This window comes from Chiloscyllium plagiosum, unplaced genomic scaffold, assembly GCF_037043375.1.
Source record: "Chiloscyllium plagiosum isolate Xiang-an unplaced genomic scaffold, Cpla_swu_hap1 HiC_scaffold_15, whole genome shotgun sequence".
In the NCBI taxonomy this organism is placed as follows: Eukaryota; Metazoa; Chordata; class Chondrichthyes; order Orectolobiformes; family Hemiscylliidae; genus Chiloscyllium; species Chiloscyllium plagiosum.
Window position 1 is genome coordinate 3,836,221 of NW_028270153.1, and position 18,978 is coordinate 3,855,198.

The following is an 18,978-nucleotide window of genomic DNA, read 5'->3' on the forward strand; positions in this document are numbered from 1 at the left end:
ATAAAAGCCAGAATGTTTCCTTCTTTCAGGCAGTCTGTACTCAGGTTTCAAACTGGGATCTGATCTCCTTGTGGCCTCGTAGTTACAGGGAGCTGTGGTTAACATTTTGCAGCCTCTATCTTTCCATTTCGGTCACTGGAGAGTGACAGGCAGTGGTTTTGAGATCTCCCTGAGCACTGCAGCCCTGCAAGATGTGTTCAATCTAACTGTATTTACACAGTCTTTAGAAAGGCCCAGTTCGATACTAAACCTTGAAGCTAACATATGTGTTCAGTATCCCTTTGACCAGCTGCTAGTGTTGTCGTAGGACAGATTCTGAATTTCATCTCAATTATTTTGTTCTCAGACCCTGGAGCCCAGGGATGTAAAATGAGACTGGCCAATACAGATCACAATAGCATCCAGCACCTTCCATCCAGAAGGACAAGCAGCAGATACACAAGAACATCACCCCCTGAAAGTTCCCCTCCAAACCACTCACATAGAACATAGAACAGTACAACACAGCACAGGCCCTTCAGCCCTTGCTATTGTGCCAACCTTTTATCTTGCTCTAACATCAAACTAACATACATCCTGACTTGGGTAGTGCTGGAAAAGCACAGCATCACTCTAATCTAGAATCTGGCTTCCAGCATCTGCAGTCCTTGTTTTTAACCTATATCCTGACTTGGAAATATATTACCGTTTTCTTGGTGATACTGGGTCAAAATCCTAGAATTCCCTCCCCAAGGGCATTGTGGGTCAACTCACAGCACATGGACTGCAGTGGTTCAAGAAGGCAGCTCACCCCCACCTTCTCAAGAGGCAACTAGGGACGGAGATTAAATGCTGACCTAGCCAACAACAGCCAAGTTCTGTGAACAGCCAGAAAAAAGTGACGCTGAGCTTCAGAATTGGAAAATCCATTAGCAAAAACACGAACCTAAAATCTTCCATAAGCCATTGCGCTCTCTCAGCACAACAGGAACATAGAGTCATAGAGATGAACAGCATGGAAACAGACCCTTCGGTCCAACCCGTCCATGCTGACCAGATATCCCAACCCAATCTAGTCCCACCTGCCAGCACTCTGCCCATATCCCTCCAAACCCTTCCTATTCATATACCCATCCAAATGCCTTTTAAATGTTGTAATTGTACCAGCCTCCACCACTTCCTCTGGCAGCTCAATCCATACACGTACCACCCTCTGCGTGAAAGAGTTGCCCCTTAGGTCTCTTATATCTTTCCCCTCTCACCCTAAACCTATGCCCTCTGGTTCTGGACTCCCCGACCTCAGGGAAAAGACTTTGCCTATTTATCCTATCCATGCCCCTCATAATTTTGTAAACCTCTATAAAGGTCGCCCCTCAGCCTCCGATGCTCCAGGGAAAACAGCCCCAGCCTGTTCAGCCTCTCCCTGTAGCTCAGATCCTCCAACCCTGGCAACATCCTTGTAAATCTTTTCTGAACCCTTTCAAGTTTCACAACATCTTTCCGATAGGAAGGAGACCAGAATTGCACGCAATGTTCCAACAGTGGCCTTACCAATGTCCTGTACAGCCGCAACATGACCTCCCAACTCCTGTTTTGTTATTTGCACTAAACCGATCTCCTTAATGTATTTAAGATTAGTAACCTGCTTTGGCTTTATTAGTGAAACTGGAAATAGGTTTACCACAAAAAAATAAGCATTTAAACTCATATTCTGTTCTTGACCTGCGAGTAACCTGATTTTAAATCAATAAAGATAATTTTGGTAGTTTGATATACTGAGACAGTACTGTACACTAAACATTAAACTCGACAGCTTCATGGCAAATTATATACTTTTTAAAATGTGTAATCCTTGATTGACCAGCTCCAAAATAATTTCCTGAAGTCTCGTGAGGAGCAGAACCTGCTCAGAATGCCTGGAGCTGAATCTGAACAGATTCACTTCAGTTTCAGCTGTTCCGGATAGAATTTGCTGTAATTATAATAATTGTTCACTATAGTTTTAAGTTCTAACATTTTTAGAACACCTTTTTAAAAGCTAACCCCTGTATCTCTGAATTAATTGGATTCATGATAATTCTTTGAAGTTTTTGACTTCTCCACAATTTTAATGCATTTTCATTTGATCTGGAAGGTTCAGATTAGCTAAATGCTGAAATGTTTTGCGTCATTGTTTTTAGTTTTCCAGAATTTTTAATCTGTTTTAACTTCTTTAAAAGCCAACGTGTTGATGCTGTTGAATAATTTACCTGTGCTAGCTTCTTAACATCCTTAGTTTAAATTTGGACATTTTAATACGTACTTCAATAGGATTCAAGAATTAACTTGGTGGAATTACAAACCAAGGCTTTTCCCTTTTTGTTGTCAGCAATTTGAAGCTCTGCTCATGCAGGGAACATTTGGCACATACCAACAAAAATAACTTTAGAATTCTGTCATTTTTGGAACTCACGTCCCTCAATCCAACGTGTGAGTTACAATGCTAGCAATGACTCATTTAGTTCCTGCCCTGTACGCTTTCAATGAAAATAAAACCACAGCAAATCAGGAGTGTGATGGAATACTCCCCACTTGCCCCTGGATGGGAGCAGCTCCAACAACACTCAAGAAGCTCGACACCATCCAGGTCAAAGCAGCCGCTTGATCGGCACCACATCCACAAACATCCACCCCCTCCACACCGACACCCAGTAGCAGCAGTGTGTACCATCTACAAGATGCACTGCAGAAATTCACCAACGATCCTCAGACAGCACCTTCCAAACCCACGGCCACTTCCACCTAGAAGAGGGCAGCAGATACATGGGAACCCCACCCCCTGCAAGTTCCCCTCCAAGCCACTCACCTTCCTGACTTGGAAATATATCATCGTTCCTTCACTGTTGTTGGGTCAAACTCCTGGAATTCCCTCCCCAAGGGCATTGTGGGTCAATCCACAGCACATGGACTGCAGTGGGTCAAGAAGGCAGCTCACCCCACCTTCTCAAGGGGCAACTAGGGGCGGGCAATAAATGCTGGACCAGCCAGCATTACCCACATCCCAAGAGTGAATTTTAAAAAGACTTAAAATATAACTCTGCCCCATATTTGGGCTATCCTGGTGGGGAATGACCCCTCCTTCTGCCTCACTAACGTGAGACATGAATATTAATTGAGAGAACACTAATCCAGAGAAGGTGCACACAGCCTACCCCAGGGCTGGAGGACATGTCTGGTGAGGTGGGCTTGAGTAGTTTGGGCTTGTACTCATCGGACTAGAGAAGAATAAGAGGTGGATTACAGGCTATCTAGGAAAGGAAATCCAAAACAAAGAGACAGTGTAAATCAACACTAAATAATCCTCAACTCCAGTTTCCTGCCTTTTCCCCATAACCCTTGATTCCCAAACATCTGTCTCTCAGCTTTGAATATACTGAATGACCCAGCCTCGACAGCCCTCTGTGGGAAAGAATTCCACAGATTCACTCCGCTCTGAGAGAGGAAATTCTTCTTCATCTCTGTCTTAAATGGGTCACCCCTCACACTGAGTTTATACCCTCTGGTCAAAGACTCTCCCAAAAGGGGAAACAACTTCTCCACCTCTACTGCTTAAGTTCCCTAAAATTCGCCAATTTGTTTGTGGTGCAGGTAGTAACCCAGCAACAATTATCTTTCTGGTTCGATTTTTAATTTAGTCTGAGCTGCTCATATTCCCTCAGCAGAATCTTTTTCCTCTTCCTGCCAATATCATTGGTACCTACATGGTCCACAACTAGATCTTCCCCCTCCCACTCCAAGATCCTCTGCAGCCCAGATCAGATATCCTGAACCCGGGCACTAAGTAGGCAGCACAGCGTTTGGGACTCTCGATGCTGGCCACAGTGAACAGTGCCTATTCCCCTGACTATACTCTCCCTGATCACAAAATCATTTCTCTTTTCTCCCATCTCTTGAATGACACTCCCTGTATGTTGTTGCTACGGTCAGTTTGTTCATCCTCCCTGCAGCCCCTACTCTCACCCACACGGGGCAAGAATCTCAAACCTGTCAGACAAGCTCAAGAGCTGAGGCTCCTTCGGCATTACCTCCCGGATACCTCTACCTGCTTGGCTGGTAGTCGCAGCCTCCTGTCCCTGATCACTGACTGGATTTGAGGTAGTTAATGTAAGGGATGTAACTGCCTCCTGAAACACAGCATCCAAGTAACTCTTCCCCCTCCCTGATGTGTGGCAGAGTTCGATGCTTAGACTGCAGCTCATGCACTTGGAGCCAGAGTTCCTCAGGCACTCAGCACTTATTCCAGATGTGGTCACTCTCAACCCCAACGGGGTTCACCATCTCTCACATCATGCAGGGTACGACACGTTGCCTGATCTGGCCTCCCTGTTTTAATTACTTAGTTCCTAATTTGATTTTAAAATAAATTTGTAGTACTGTTCTGTAAATATTTCCCCTATTTACCTTCAATCTGAAAGTGACCTATCATAGATAGTCAAGTTAGTTGCTAACACTAACTGATGAATTTACAGCTTATCTGTGATGTCAGTGCTGGGCCCCTGCTCCTCGGCTTCAGTTTATCCCGTTTAAAGAAAAACCTTACAAACTATGAAGCAAAAAACCGTTAAAGCTCCTCATTCCACTCTGCGCTGAATTCCCACGCTGCCTCCAAATTCCCCAATCTGTATCCTCACTCTGGGTGGGATCTCTCCTTCCTGACTGTGTGAAGCTGACTCATGGTATCTTCTTGACCCACTGTGGTCCTTGTTAAATGCAATGTTTAACCTTTAACGTTGTTCCTTATTTCTTTCTACCTTGTTCTTAAGTTTTTGTACCAAGGTACTTGTACCTAAAATGACGCCGTGTGTGGCAACAATGTGAACTTTTCACTTGTACTTGAGTACAGGCAACAATAAAGTCTAAATCTAAAATCTTATTGGGTAATCACTGAGACTCTGCAGCTGGTATTACGTATTTAACATGGGCACCTTGTGACAGTGGGGACAGCTGACCATGCAAGGGCAAGAGGTCCTTCTCTAAAGGACATGAATCTCTCTGAAAAGGCATTAGAGAAGCTTCGATGACAGTTGACTGTAGTTACATGACTACCATTAAGCCAGCTCATTACTGAGTTCAAATTGTACCAACCTGCCTGGTGGGATGTGAACCCATGTTGGCAGTACATGTGGTACTGGATTACTCAACCCAGAAACATTACCATGACACCCCAATCTCCCCTTCGTTGTGACATAGTGAGCGAGAGCCATTGAGTGAACATACCATAGTGAAAGGGGGAGTGAGGGAGGATTAGGGAGAGGTGTGAGGAGGGGGTATCAGTGAGTGATGTCCCAGTGAAGGAGTGGGAGCGAGCAGAGAGAGAGAGAAAGACAAAGCGACAGAGAGAGAGAGATGGTGGTGACCCTTCCCCTTACTGAGTGTGGAAGGTCAGTGACCTTTCTCCTGGCCTGCTACTTGTCCTGATTGTCCTGGGTCTCAGCAGGGAACCGACCCAGGTTGGAGTCTGGATCCAAGCTGCCTGGCTCAGAGGCTCTGGCCTCCTGTGGTGCTCCGCAGGAAAAGGTCCTGGCCTCTTCTCCAGCAGCTGTCCATCCCAACCTCCAGGTCCCTGTCCATGGAGCAGGCTCTGAGCTTCCCTTTCCCTGGGACATCTCCTTGGTTGGAACAGAGGGAGGGGTTGTTCCTGCAGCGCAGTGTTTGATGTGTTCCCCAGCTGGGCTATCGAGATGGTGCCAGAGGTGTGAACGCTGGAAGGTACCAGGAAGGTGAGTATACCCACCTCCCCTCCCCCCCACACGATTCTCTGAAGAGTGGTACCCAGGGCCTGGCTGATTATCGTGGAGGTGATGAGTAGCAGATAATGAGAGGGAGTCGCTCTGAGCCTGGTGGACCTTTCGTGAAGCTGATTCGACAAAAACTCTCTAACTGCAAAATAGGAAAACTCTGTCCTGAGTCTCAGACAAAAGGAGGGGTTAGGCTTATTCCTTGATTCCTGTTGTCAGTAAACCCTGTTGTCTCCTGGGGCCAAAGGATGGGAATCGACTAGAATCCCCTGCTCCAGAGCAGCGGTCAGTGAGCAACACCAGAAAATCAGGCATTGTATAGATGTGGGTTGTCTGTGATCAGGAACACAAGGCCCTCACTGATAGATTCACACTTGAGCAACACCATTCAGATGATATTTTGTCTCGTCAGGTCAAGAGTATTTGACATTAGAGCACCCTCCCTCATGCTGCTGCTGAAAATGGTGCTCAGTTACAGCATGTATCCTTCTGAGGAAAAGTCTCAGTCTAAAACAAAACCGAAGCACTGCCCAGGTGTTTCATTACTCTTTCCCATGTGTCCATCTCGCTCATCGACGTTGCCTGTAGCCGGGCACTTTTTCAGTCCCTTCTCTGTAAGTGCTAACTTGTCATTTCTCTCCTAATTGCCCAAGAACTGTCTGTTGGAACATGTGCACATAAGGAGTGAAAGATTTTCATTCTCATGTAGTGCCCCTCAATCTGTCAAGCACAAAAGATGTGAATCCCAAGTGCCCTTCCACAAGCAGAGATTCAACACAATTCATTTGCCTGTCCATTTCACAATAATAACACACCATTGAAGGCAGGCACAGAAATTGGAAAGGAATGATTTGAGAAGGATTAGATTGCTGATTATAATCTGGAATCTGCAGATCGAATGTGAATCATTGTGGGGTTTCTGAGGAAATATCAATTTAAGAAATAACCTCAGACCACGACCTCGGGCAGTTACACAGCCTCACAGTCCGGAAGTGGTTTTAATTCCTGTACAGCCACACACATCATTTCACCAGTTTGTACCACAGTTTTCTCAGCAAGTTATTCCCTCAATGTTTTACAATAAAAAAAAACAACTGTGGTGCACCCACAAGGGATGATAAAAAATATTCTCAATGTATTGCCATGAATAAGGCTGATTTGCAATAACATTAGGAACGTTGGAATAGTGGAGGCTGTTTAGGTAATAACTGATCTGTGTGCCAACTTTCATTTACACACCTTTGTTCAATGTCCCTTAATATCTTTGACTAACAAAACTCTATTCATCTAATATCAACTGATATTTGTGAATTATTTAAACTATCCCCTCTGTGTGCACAAATGTTTTTAATTTCACTCCTGAAAGACAGTCTCCAAAATTTGGACAGTCTCTTCATCCGTGGCTTCCTAAGCAACTTCTCCTGATTTACACTATCAACTGGCCTTAAGATCTTAAAAATCTTCAACCCAATCACTCTTTAACTTTCTAAAATTCCAGCAAATACACCCCTAGTTTGTGTGTTCTGTTTGTGATTTAACACTGCACTCAGGTATCATTCTGGCCAATTTACACTGCACTCTGCTCAAGACCAGTCTGTACTTGCAATGTTGCAGCGCCCAGAACTATGTGCATGTAACTTTGAATGGCTGGAGCATGACTTCTCCTCCTAATATTCCTGTATTAACTATCTTATTTTGTATGCTTCTGTTGTGATTCATTTTAAATTCTTAAGTCTAGATTTATAATGGGAATTACCTGAATATATTTGTCACCCTGAGATTGCAACCTTCCCCTGATCAAGGTACTGGTGCATTTACAGAGGCTGTTTATAGACATTTCTAATGGGAATATATTAACACAAAGAACAAAGTGGTAAAAATGACACCTGATTAACAATGTATATCGGGTCCAATGATTATCCAACATTTGGAATCCATTTCACCTGATTTGTATGCTTATTTCTGATTTCCTGTGTGCAATGTTATGGAATAAGAAATCTTGCACTGGTACATGTTTTATTCAAAACAAAAATTGCTGGAAAAGCTCAGCAGGTCTGGCAGCATCTTTGGAGAGAAAACAGAGTTAATGTTTTGGGCTGAGTTGCCCTTCCTTGGGACATTCTGGGGAAGGGTCACTCGACCTGAAATATTAACTCTGATTTCTCTCCACAGATACTGCCAGACCTGCTTTTCCAGCAATTTCTATTCTTGTCTCTGATGTACAGCATCTGCAGTTCTTTCAGTTTTTACATTTTTTACTCAATGAAAATTTCAAAGAAACAAAAACATTCTTTTTCTTCGTATGAAATTTCAAATGATCAACGTGTTATGGAACACCTCTTGCATGGGTGAGACTTGAACTTAGTCTTTCTGCTTCAGGGATAGAGATTCTAATACTTTGCCCTCCTTACCTGATCTGGCCTATGCGTGACTCCAGACCCACAGCAATGTGATTGCCTGTTAAGTGCCCTCTGAAATGGCCGGGCAAGTCACTCAAGTCAAGTGGCAGCTAAGGATAACCCAGCCAGCGACATCTTCATCTCATTAATGGATTTTTAAAATAAATTAAAGTTCTATTCCTTTAGATATTTTTAAACATTGAACAATTTTAAATTTAATTCAATTATGGAATCCTGTATTTGAAACAATTTTGTCTTAGTGAAGATATTTCCAGATATATGCTCTATTATAAATCGTCACTTCTTTTCTTTTTCCTTCTTGTAGTCCTTTGCTGGCCAGGGACTTGGTGATGAAGACTACGAGATTCCACCAATCACTCCTCCAAACCTGGGAGACCCATCTTTTCTTCACCTGATGGATCCTCATGTGGGTTACCATTCACTGTGTCATTCAGTACCTCCCAATGGGCTGCTTCCTCAGTACCCTTACCAGGGCATCGACCTCCCAGCAGTCATGGTATCCAACATGCTGGGCCAGGATGGCCACCCGCTGTCAAACCAACTACCTATGGTCAGTGTCAATCCTTTCATAGGACATAGCGGGCAGGAGGGATGGGCTGGTGGGATCTCTCTTGGAAGCTTGTGTGAAATATTTCAAACATTGATTTCAAGCATGGAGCTCAACCTGGATAAATGCCAAGTGATTCATTTTGGAAGTTCAAATTTGAATGCTGAATACAGGATTAAAGACAGGATTCTTGGCAGTGTGGAGGAACAGAGGGATCTTGGGGTCCATCTCTATAGATCCCTCAAAGTTGCCACCCAGGTTGATAGGGTTATTAAGAAGGCGTATGGTGTTTTGGCTTTCATTAACAGGAGGATTAAGTTTAAGAGCCGTGAGGTTTTGCTGCAGCTCTATAAAACTCTGGTTCGACCACATTTGGAATATTGTGTCCAGTTCTGGACGCCTCATTATAGGAAGGATGTGGAAGCTTTAGAGAGAGTGCAAAGGAAATTTCCCAGGATGCTGCCTGGACTGGAGGGCATATCTTATGAAGAAAAGTTGAGGGAGCTTGGGCTTTTCTCATTGGAGTGAAGAAGAGTGAGAGGCAACTTGATAGGGAGGTACAAGTTATTGAGAGGCAGAGATAGAGTAGATAGCCAGAGACGTTTCCCCAAGGCAAAAATGGCTGTCACAACAGATCAGAATTTTAAGGTGATTGCAGGAAGGTTTGGGGAGATGTCAGAGGTGGGTTCTTTTATACAGAAAGTGGTGGGTATGGAATGCACTGCCAGCGGTGGTAGTAGAGTCAGAGACATTAGGGACATTTAAGCAGCTGCTGGACAAGTACAAAGACAGCAGTAAGTTGCAGGGTGTGTAGGTTAGGTTGATCTTAAATTAAGATAAATGCTCAGCACAACATTGTGGGCCGAAGGGCCTGAACTGTGCTATGAATATATGCACAGTCCTACCTGGAAACAGTACCATACCGACGGTACGTGCACAATCCTGCAAAGTTGAGTTCAGAGTTCAGCGATGATTAAATTGAATATGAAATAGGCTTTGAGGGGTTGGGTAATTTGGTCCTGCTCTCATTTCCCATTTCCTATGTCCCCGCAAATATGATCTTGTTACATTCTGTCGACCCTTGATAGGATGTTGACTATTTAATTCAAACCCACTTCTGAAAACAAGTCAGGTCAGATAACATATTTCTGTAATAATTCCTCATTTGAAATGCTGAATGAAAAGACATTTTTAGGTGAGTCGATTTCTGGTTTGATGAACCAAGCTTGGGAGCTCCCCTCAAGTCTGTGATTCACTCCTTTCCCCATTCCCCACACCCCCCCAGTTTCATCGACACAGGGACACGGCCCAGTTTTAAGTTTCATGCAAATTATATGTAAAATAAAGCAACCTTTTGGAGACCAGCAACAGTTAAGACAACAGAATGGAAGGGGAGCTGGATGAACTGATTTCTACACATATTCCATCACTGTAACAGCCTTTTTCTGCCTTGAATCCATTTATTGGAGCCCAGTCCTCAGGGTAATGTACCTTTTCTCGTTTCCAGCTCCTCTTTATTGTAAATGAAGCATCACTCCAATAAATCATTTACCAATACAGAGAGAGGACTGTGTGCAGTCTCTGAGTCCTGAACATTTAGGTTAAGTGCTAATATTCTCCATTTTATTGCTTTGTTAGTAAGGGTCTGCTTATAAAAGCCAACATTAATATTTTTTTCTTGTTACCATGGGCAACAACAGAGGACAGTGATCATTCTGATTAGGAAAATGGATGTCTCTCCTGTGCACTTACACACACACATGCCCACGTACACACGCACACACTCTACTACAAATAATGCAATACATGCTATTTACTTTTATAGAGCATCTTTAATGTTGGAAAACAATCCAATAGAAATATTCGCAAACAAAATTTGACAAAAGGCTGGGAGGAGACATTAGGAAGGGTGATTAAAAACTTGGTCAAAAGGGCAGATAAAATTGTACAAGTTGGGAGCAGGAGTTGGCAATTCATTATTTTATCCATACACGAGATGTAGGCACCTCTGGCCAGGCCAGTATTTATTGCCCATCCCTAATCACCCAGAGGGCAGTTAACAGTCAACCACATTGCTATGGGTCTGGAGTCACATGTAGGCCGGACTTGGTGAGGTCGGCAGATTTCCTTCCCTCAGGGATGTTAGTGAACAGATGGGTTTTTACAAAATCAGCGATAGTTTCTTTAATAATGATTCCTTCATGGTCACCATTAGACACTTAATACTAGACTTGTTAAAAAAATTGAATTCACAATCTGACATGGTAGGATGTGAATCCTGGATATTATCCAGACCAGGGGACCTAGTGATGGTATCATTATGCCATTGCTTCCATTCTACAGGATTGTGGGTGGTCTGATTGTAAACTCAAATTCACGTCCCTGGCTGGCCCCACTCCCTTCAACCCTCTTGTTTAACCATAAGCTAGTCACCTCTACCTTAAACGTCTTCCAGGAATTTGCTTCCCGTGTTTTCATGGAGAGTTGCAAAGATCCACAACCATCTGAGAGAAACGATCATCCCCATCTCTGTCATAAATGAATTACCCTTTGTTTTTAAACAGTGACCCTAAGTTCTAGATTTGCTGTGAGATCCCTCAGGACCTTCTATGTTTCAATCAAGTCACCTTCAACTCCTCAAAACCCCAATCGATATAAACCAAGTCATGTTGATCTTTTGCAGACAACCAGCCCATTCCAAGTGTTAGTCCAATTTTAAGAAATATTTTGAAGAGGTTGAGCAAGGTAGAGAGACTAAGAGGCTTTGTCAGGGAATTCTAGAATTCCAGGGGTCCCAGGCAGCTGGAAACATTGACACTAACGATGGAGTGGAGGATGTATGTAAGACTACAGATAGAGGAATGTCAGAACTCCAGACAGCTGCAGCATCGGACACAGGTACAAGAGTGGGGAGTTGTTTGAACATGAGAGTGGGAATTTCAGATTGGAAGCACTGGTGCATTGGCAGCCAATGTTGGTCAGCAAGGAGTGGACCCAGGGTGATGGACAAAAAGGATCTGGTGAAAATAATGGTCAGAAGAGCATTGGATTTTTACAGAGACAAGAAGGGCAGGCCTATCAGAAAAGCATGGAGTCCAGATATCCCAAAGGCAGGCCTGAGTGTTCATACAGCAAATGGAGATAGGACAGCTTCAGGCTTTACTATGGGGTGGGCGTGGCTGGTCTCAGTGACTGAGTGGGACTGGTGCAAAGATAAATCTCTGGATTATTTGAATATTCAGTCTGCTGCACAGAGTCTCAGTGTCTCTCCCTTGCAAGTGTCAGGAAGCACACTGTGGTGCTTACATTCCCCACAGGCAAAGCAAAGGATTGGGCACCATTCGTGATGCTGCTCTGATTGGCTGACCTGCCGAAGATCACTGACTTTGTTTAGACATGGGCAATGGTTGAAATGGTCTAAAGTCATCCAGAACAAAACTACAGAGGTCCAAAGCACTCAAGATGGCCCTTCATCCCATTGTGTCAATACTATCTCCTTACAGAAGCATTCCAAAGGAGTAAGCTGTCCTGCAATCTCTTTTCTTTTCAATTAATACACAGAATGAGGGTGTCACTGGCTAGGCCCAGCATTTATTTCCCATCCCTAATTACCCAGAGGCAGTTAAATGCCAACCACATTGCTGTGGGTCTGGAGTCACATGTAGGCCAGACCAGGTAAGGATGGCAGTTTCCTTCCCTAAAGGACATTAGTGACCCAGATAGGTTTTTATGACAATCAGCAATGGATTCACAGTCATCATTAGACATCAAAGCAGGAGTAGGTCATTCAGTCCCTTGAGTCTGCTATGCCATTCCATATGATCAAAGCTGGTCTGGCATTCCTCATGTTCCCTCACTACATTCTCCCCTTAAGCTTTGATTCACTTTTCGCGGACAACTAGATCAGCTCTCTATATTTAAATTGAATTCAAGTTTTAACTATCAAACCCCCATGTTACCAGGGCATTACCCTGGGGTTCTGGATCACTAGTGCAGTGACATAACCACTCCACCATTGCCTCGCCCCTCTATATCTTTGCATTTCTGCGTACATCAGATATTGATCCAATTTCCCCTTTAAAGCTGCAGCCGTCTCAGTTTGAGCCTCACTTGCAGCCAGCACATTCTCCGAGGTGAGACGGCAGTTCCCCAGCTCTCCACTCCAACAACATTCCCATCTTCCCAAGAGTCCAGACTTAGGAAGTCGCCGCATGTTACATTTTTTTAAGGTACATTTGCAATTAGCCTTCATTTTATGATTTCCATATTCATGAGATATCAGTTTTAATTATTGGAGACTGTTGTTAGCCCACCAGATGATTAATTAAACTACTGTAGCCATGTAATACTGTTAGAAAAACCTCCAGGGAACACACAGCAGAGTTTCAGAAAGAAATCTGTGGTAAGATATACTATATACCTGAATGTATAATGTATCTCCAGGAGGGTTAATGACCTCTCACATGGCCCAAGTTCAGCTTAGCTTTGTCTAACCCCCCATCACTTCACTCAGCATCTTATTTCAGAATGAGGAGACAGGCCATTTCCCATCCACGGCAATCCTGGACAAAGCTCAATGATTTGACGCTAGATAAAAACATAGAAAATCCAAGCAGGAGTAGGCCATTCGGTCCTTCGAGCCTGCTCCCCCATTCGATATGATTGTGGCTGATCATCCAACCCAGACCCCTGTTTCCTGCTTTCTCCCCCATACCCTTTGATCTCTTTAGGCCAAAGAACTGTTATCTGGTTCCTTCTTGAATATATTCGGTGACTTGGGCCTCAAACCGTTTCTGTGGCAGAGAATTCCACAGGCTCCCCACGCACTGGGTGAAGACATATCTCCTTATCTCGGTCCTAAACAGCCTACCTCATTTCTGTAAACTCTGACCCCTGGTTCTGGCCATCAGGAACCTGAATGGACACACCAGCAGGTTCAGGAACAGCTCCTTCCCTGCCGTTATTAGACTATTGAATGGACTCTCTAGCCTCCAATAATGCTTATCTTGCAAATGTTCATCTCTCCTCTGCAGCCTGTGCAATGTACCCTACATATCTAAATCTCTCAGATCTGTATATCCTTGCTTCCCATGATCTATCACAAACCAAGCTTCTCACTATACTTTGGTACACATGGGAATAAATCAATTCATCAATCCTTTCTGTGTTTATCCTGTCTAATCCTGTCAGAATATTCTAGGTTTCTATCAGTGCCCCCACCCCCCAATCTTCTGAACTCCAGTGAATATAATCCTGACTGATTCAGGCTGTGGGGCGGGGTTCAGTGGATTGGGCTTCTCAATTCAGGTTATTCTGTTTTATAGAGAAACAACACATTCTGCTCCATTGCTCCATTCTCCTGTACTTTCTCCCACCCACTCCTCACCTCACCCTATCCCTTCTGTCCCTCCCTTCCACATGTATTTATCCAGCTTTTCCCTAACATGTATCCATAGTATTCACCTCACCCATTCCCTGGGGAAACTTGTTACTCATTACCCCACCGCGGTGGGGGTGGGGGGGATTTATCCTGAATTCCCTGTTTGATTTATTAGGGTCACTCCCATAAATGGGAAGATCCTCTCCTCATCTACCTGTCAAACAGATTCATTGCATTAAAGACCTCCATAAGGTCACTCCTCAACCTTAAAAATCACACAACACCAGGTTATAGTCCAACAGGTTTAATTGGAAGCACACTAGCTTTCAGAGCGACTCTCCTTCATCAGGTGATAGTGGAGGGCTCGATCATAACACAGAATTTATAGCAAAAATTTACGTGTGGTGTAACTGAAATTATACATTGAAAAAAAAGATTGAGCCCTCCACTATCACCTGATGAAGGAGCGTCGCTCCGAAAGCTAGTGCTTCCAATTAAACCTGTTGGACTATAACCTGGTGTTGTGTGATTTTTAACTTTGTACATCCCAGTCTAACACCGACATCTCCAAACCTCAACCTTAATATTTGCTAGAGAAACCCTGCTCTCTCTCAGTTCACTCTTGTAAGTCTACTCCCCCTGTGCCTCTGTACATTTTAAAATATGGTACTGAAACAATAAATGTGCGCCTGGTGAGATGTAACTAAGGTTCAGTGTTAGTTTAATATATTTTCCCACTTCCTTTTTTCACTGGGACGGGGTTGGGGGGGGGGGGAAGGGTTTCTCTACTGGGCTCCCCTGAAAACTCAGAAGATTCATGAGGAGCTTCTTTAGACAATCTACAACAACATTGCCCTCTGATGGTGGACACTCAATATTACACCTCCCCATAAAATAAATATTTAAAACCCTGCAACCTCATCATTTGATAAAGACCATTGTTGACATTGTTTTAGTTTTTAAAAAAACTAGTTTGGGGCAAATTGCAGTTTATTTTGATTGGCCAATCCCTCAGCCACTGCTGGTCACTTGGACAGCTGGTCTCTGATACAGAGTGTGGGTTCTATTCCTGCACTGGCTGAGGTTACCTCACCCTCAACCTCTCCCCTCACCTGAGGCATGCTGACCCCCAGGTTAAACCAGTCCCCTACCCCTCTCTCTAACATGAGAACAGCCTGATGGGGCTTTACCCTTTACACAGTGTATTAAGTGAAAATTCAGATAGTCACTTGTTTGTGCAGAACCTGAGTATTACTGAAAGAAAGGTACATTTTGTCTATATTTTCCACCTTGTACTCATCAGGATGATTGGCTAGAAATACCAAATTAACAGGAAAGCAGCATTCACACTGCACAAGAGGACAGAACTGAATTGTTGGAAAATGCCCACTGACTGTTAGAGGGATTGCAGCTCAAAATGAATGGGTTAATGATGGCTGATAGTTAGTCGCCAAACTGCCTGTCTGAACTCCCATTCCATGTAGTATAGGAACACCACAATGCTGTTCGGGAGAACATTCCAGGATTATGATTCACCAATAATGAGGGAATAGCGATACAATCCACAGTCAGGATGGGGAATGACTTAGATGGAAACGTGAGGTTGTGGTGTTCTGATGTATCTCATTCCCTTGTCCTTCTGTGGTCGAGCTTACAGGTTTACTGTTTAAGGAGCCTTGGTCAGGTGCTGGAGTATGTCTTGTATCTTGATGTGTACAAGTTGATGCAACTTGGAGGTTACTGTGGCCATTATATATTGGTGGAGGGATTGGATGCTTGTGAATGTTTGTGGATGTGATGCCAATCAAGTGGCTGCTTTGTCTTGGATGGTATCAAGCTCCTTGAGTGTTCTGGATGTAGGTTTGCTCACTGAGCTGGAAGGTTCATTTCCAGACATTTCATCACCCTACTAGGTAACATCTTCAGTGGGCCTCCGGGTGAAGCACTATTGATAATTCTTGCTTTCTATTTATATGTTTGGGTTTCTTTGGGTTGGTGATGTCATTTCCTGTGGTGATGTCATTTCCTGTTCTTTTTCTCAGGGGGTGGTAGATGGGGTCTAACTCGATGTGTTTGTTGATAGAGTTCTGGTTGGAATGCCATGTTTCTAGGAATTCTCGTGCATGTCTCTGTTTTGCTTGTCCTAGGATGGATGTATTGTCCAAATCAAAGTGGTGTCCTTCCTCATCTGTATGTAAGGATACTAGTGAGAGAGGATCATGTCGTTTTGTGGCTAGTTGATGTTCATATATTCTGGTGGCTAGTTTTCTGCCTGTTTGTCCTAGCCACCAGGATACATGAACATCAACTAGCCACAAAACGACATGATCCTCTCTCACTAGTATCCTTACACACAGATGAGGAACGACACCACTTCGATTTGGACAATTCGTCCATCCTCGGACAAGCCAAACAGAGACATGCACAAGAATCCCTAGAAGCCTGGCATTCCAACCAGGACTCTACCAACAAACACATCGAGTTAGACCCCATCTACCACCCCCTGAGAAAAAGAACAGGAAATGATATCACCAACCCAAAGAAACCCACACATTTAAATAGAAATCAGGAATTATCAACAGTGTTTCACCCAGAGGCCCACTGAAGATATTACCTAGTAGGGTGACGAACCTGGAAATGAACCTTCCAGCTCAGCGAGCAAACCTACATCCAGAATCTCAACCTGAGCTACAAATCTTCTAAAATTCTTGAGTGTTGTTGGAGCTGCCCCCAACCAGGCAAGTGGGAAGTATTCCATCACACTCCTGACTTGTGTCGTGTAGATGGTGGACACGCTTTGGGGACTCAGGAGGTTAGTTGCTCACCACAATATTCCTAACCTCTGACCTGTTCATGAAACCACACTATATATACGGCTGGTCAAGTTGAGTTTCTGGTCATTGGTAATCCCCAATATGTTGATAGTGGGGAATTCAGTGATGGTAGCACCTTTGAATGTCAAGGAGTGGTGGTTAGATTGCCTCTTATTGGAGATGGTTATTGCCTGGTATTTGTGTGGCGCGAATGTTACTTACCACTGGACAGTCCAAACCTAGATATTGTCCAGCATTTGGACATTGCATGCTTCTGTATCTGAGGAGATGTGTGAACGCATGTGATTGGTTCAGTATCTGAGGAGCGCGTGAAGGCATATGATTGGTTCACTATCTGAGGAGCTGTGTGAAAACATGTGATTGGTTCAGTATCTGAGGAGTTGTGTGTAGATGTGTGATTGGTTCTGCTCAGTAAGAAGCCAGATGTGGTTTAGCCAGATTCTGGGTGCATCAGCATTGAAAAGGGTGACCTCTGTGATGCCCGACATTCCAAGGCTGCTTCATTCCCAATTCTGATTTGCTGTGCCCTGTCTTGTTTGGAATTAAAAACTTGGGAAGCTGCTTGAGGGAGTTCCCCTCCTGAGATATTTGGGGATATTGCCCAGTAATACCAAGTACCAGTGGTTTCTCCCATCCATGGGCAACATGTTATAACAAGGTTAACATTTTTAACTGTGTTAAAGATCACACAACACCAGGTTATAGTCCAACAGGTTTACTTAGAAGCACTAGCTTCCGGGGCTTGTACTTCCAATTAAACCTGTTGGACTATAACCTGGTGTTGTGTGATTTTTAACTTTGTCCACCCCAGTCCAACACCAGCTCCTAGACAATATTTTTAACAGTAATTAGGCACCATGCTGATTGTTTTAAAGACTGTAAGGAAAATACTGAAACACTTTCCAATTGGAATGAATCAGAGAGTGAGGTCATTATCAGTACAGATTGAGCAGGTTAGAGAGTGTTGCGTGAGAACATTATTCTCCAGTCTCATTCACTCACCTCGTTAGAACATAAAACAGGCCCTTTGGCCCATGATGTTGTGTCGAGGTTTAATCCGAATGTAAAATACAATAACTTAACCTGTGCCCCGCAGTTGCTTAAATATCCCTAATGACTCTGCTTCCACCACCACCGCTGGCAACGCATTCCATGCGTTGAATTATCTCAACAAAAAGGTGGGAGATTTAATGGGTGGATCGTGTGAAACAAAGACACAGAATGAATTGGCCATTCAGCCCCTCAAGCCTGCTGCTCAGTACAGTCAGACTGTGTGAAGGTGGGTACTGCAGATGCTGGAGGTTAGAGTCAAGATCAGAGTGGTGCTGGAAAAGCACAGCGGGTCAGGCAGTATCCGAGGAGCAGGAAAATCAACGTTTTGGGCTAAAGCCCTTCATCAGGAATGAGGCAGGGAGCCTCCAGGGTGGAGAGATAAATGGGAGGGGGTGGGGCTGGGGAGAAGGTAGCTGAGAGTGTGATAGGTGGATAGAAGTGGGGGTGCAGGTTATAGGTCAGAGAGGAGGGTGGAGCAGATAGGTGGGAAGGAAGATAGGCAGGTAGGACAGGTCACGGGGGCGGTGCTGAGCTGGCAAAATATATCCCTGGCGGTGTGGTCCATTTGTAGGTGGCAGAAATGTTGGCGGATGATACAGTTTATGCAGAGATTGATAGGGTGGAAGGTGAGGACCAGTGTATTCTGTCCTTGTTGAGGTTGGAGGGGTGACCCCACCACCAGGGATATATTTCCCTCCCCACCCCTTTCCGCTTTCCGCAAAGACCGTTCCCTCCGTGACTACCTGGTCAGGTCCACGCCCCCCTACAACCCACCCTCCCAGCCTGGCACCCTCCCCTGCCACCGCAGGAATTGCAAAACCTGTGCCCACACTACCCCCCTCACCTCTATCTAAGGCCCTAAAGAGCCTTCCACATCCATCAAAGTTTCATCTGTACATCCACCAATGTCATTTATTGTATCTGTTGCTCCCGATGCGGTCTCCTCTACATTGGGGAGACTGGACACCTCCTAGCAGAGCGCTTTAGG

General features: G+C 44.3%; 1 protein-coding gene across 6 annotated transcripts in view; it reads left to right on the top strand.

Moving 5' to 3' along the window:
- The window catches only part of tox2 (TOX high mobility group box family member 2), a 250,224-nt gene that overhangs the window by 206,714 nt on the left and 24,532 nt on the right, over nt 1–18,978 (top strand). For all 6 annotated transcript variants that reach the window (XM_087994687.1, XM_087994690.1, XM_087994691.1 and 3 more), the window contains exon 3: nt 8,481–8,726. In XM_087994687.1, the coding sequence (XP_087850813.1) occupies nt 8,481–8,726 (246 nt within the window). The remainder of the gene's footprint in view (nt 1–8,480; nt 8,727–18,978) is intronic.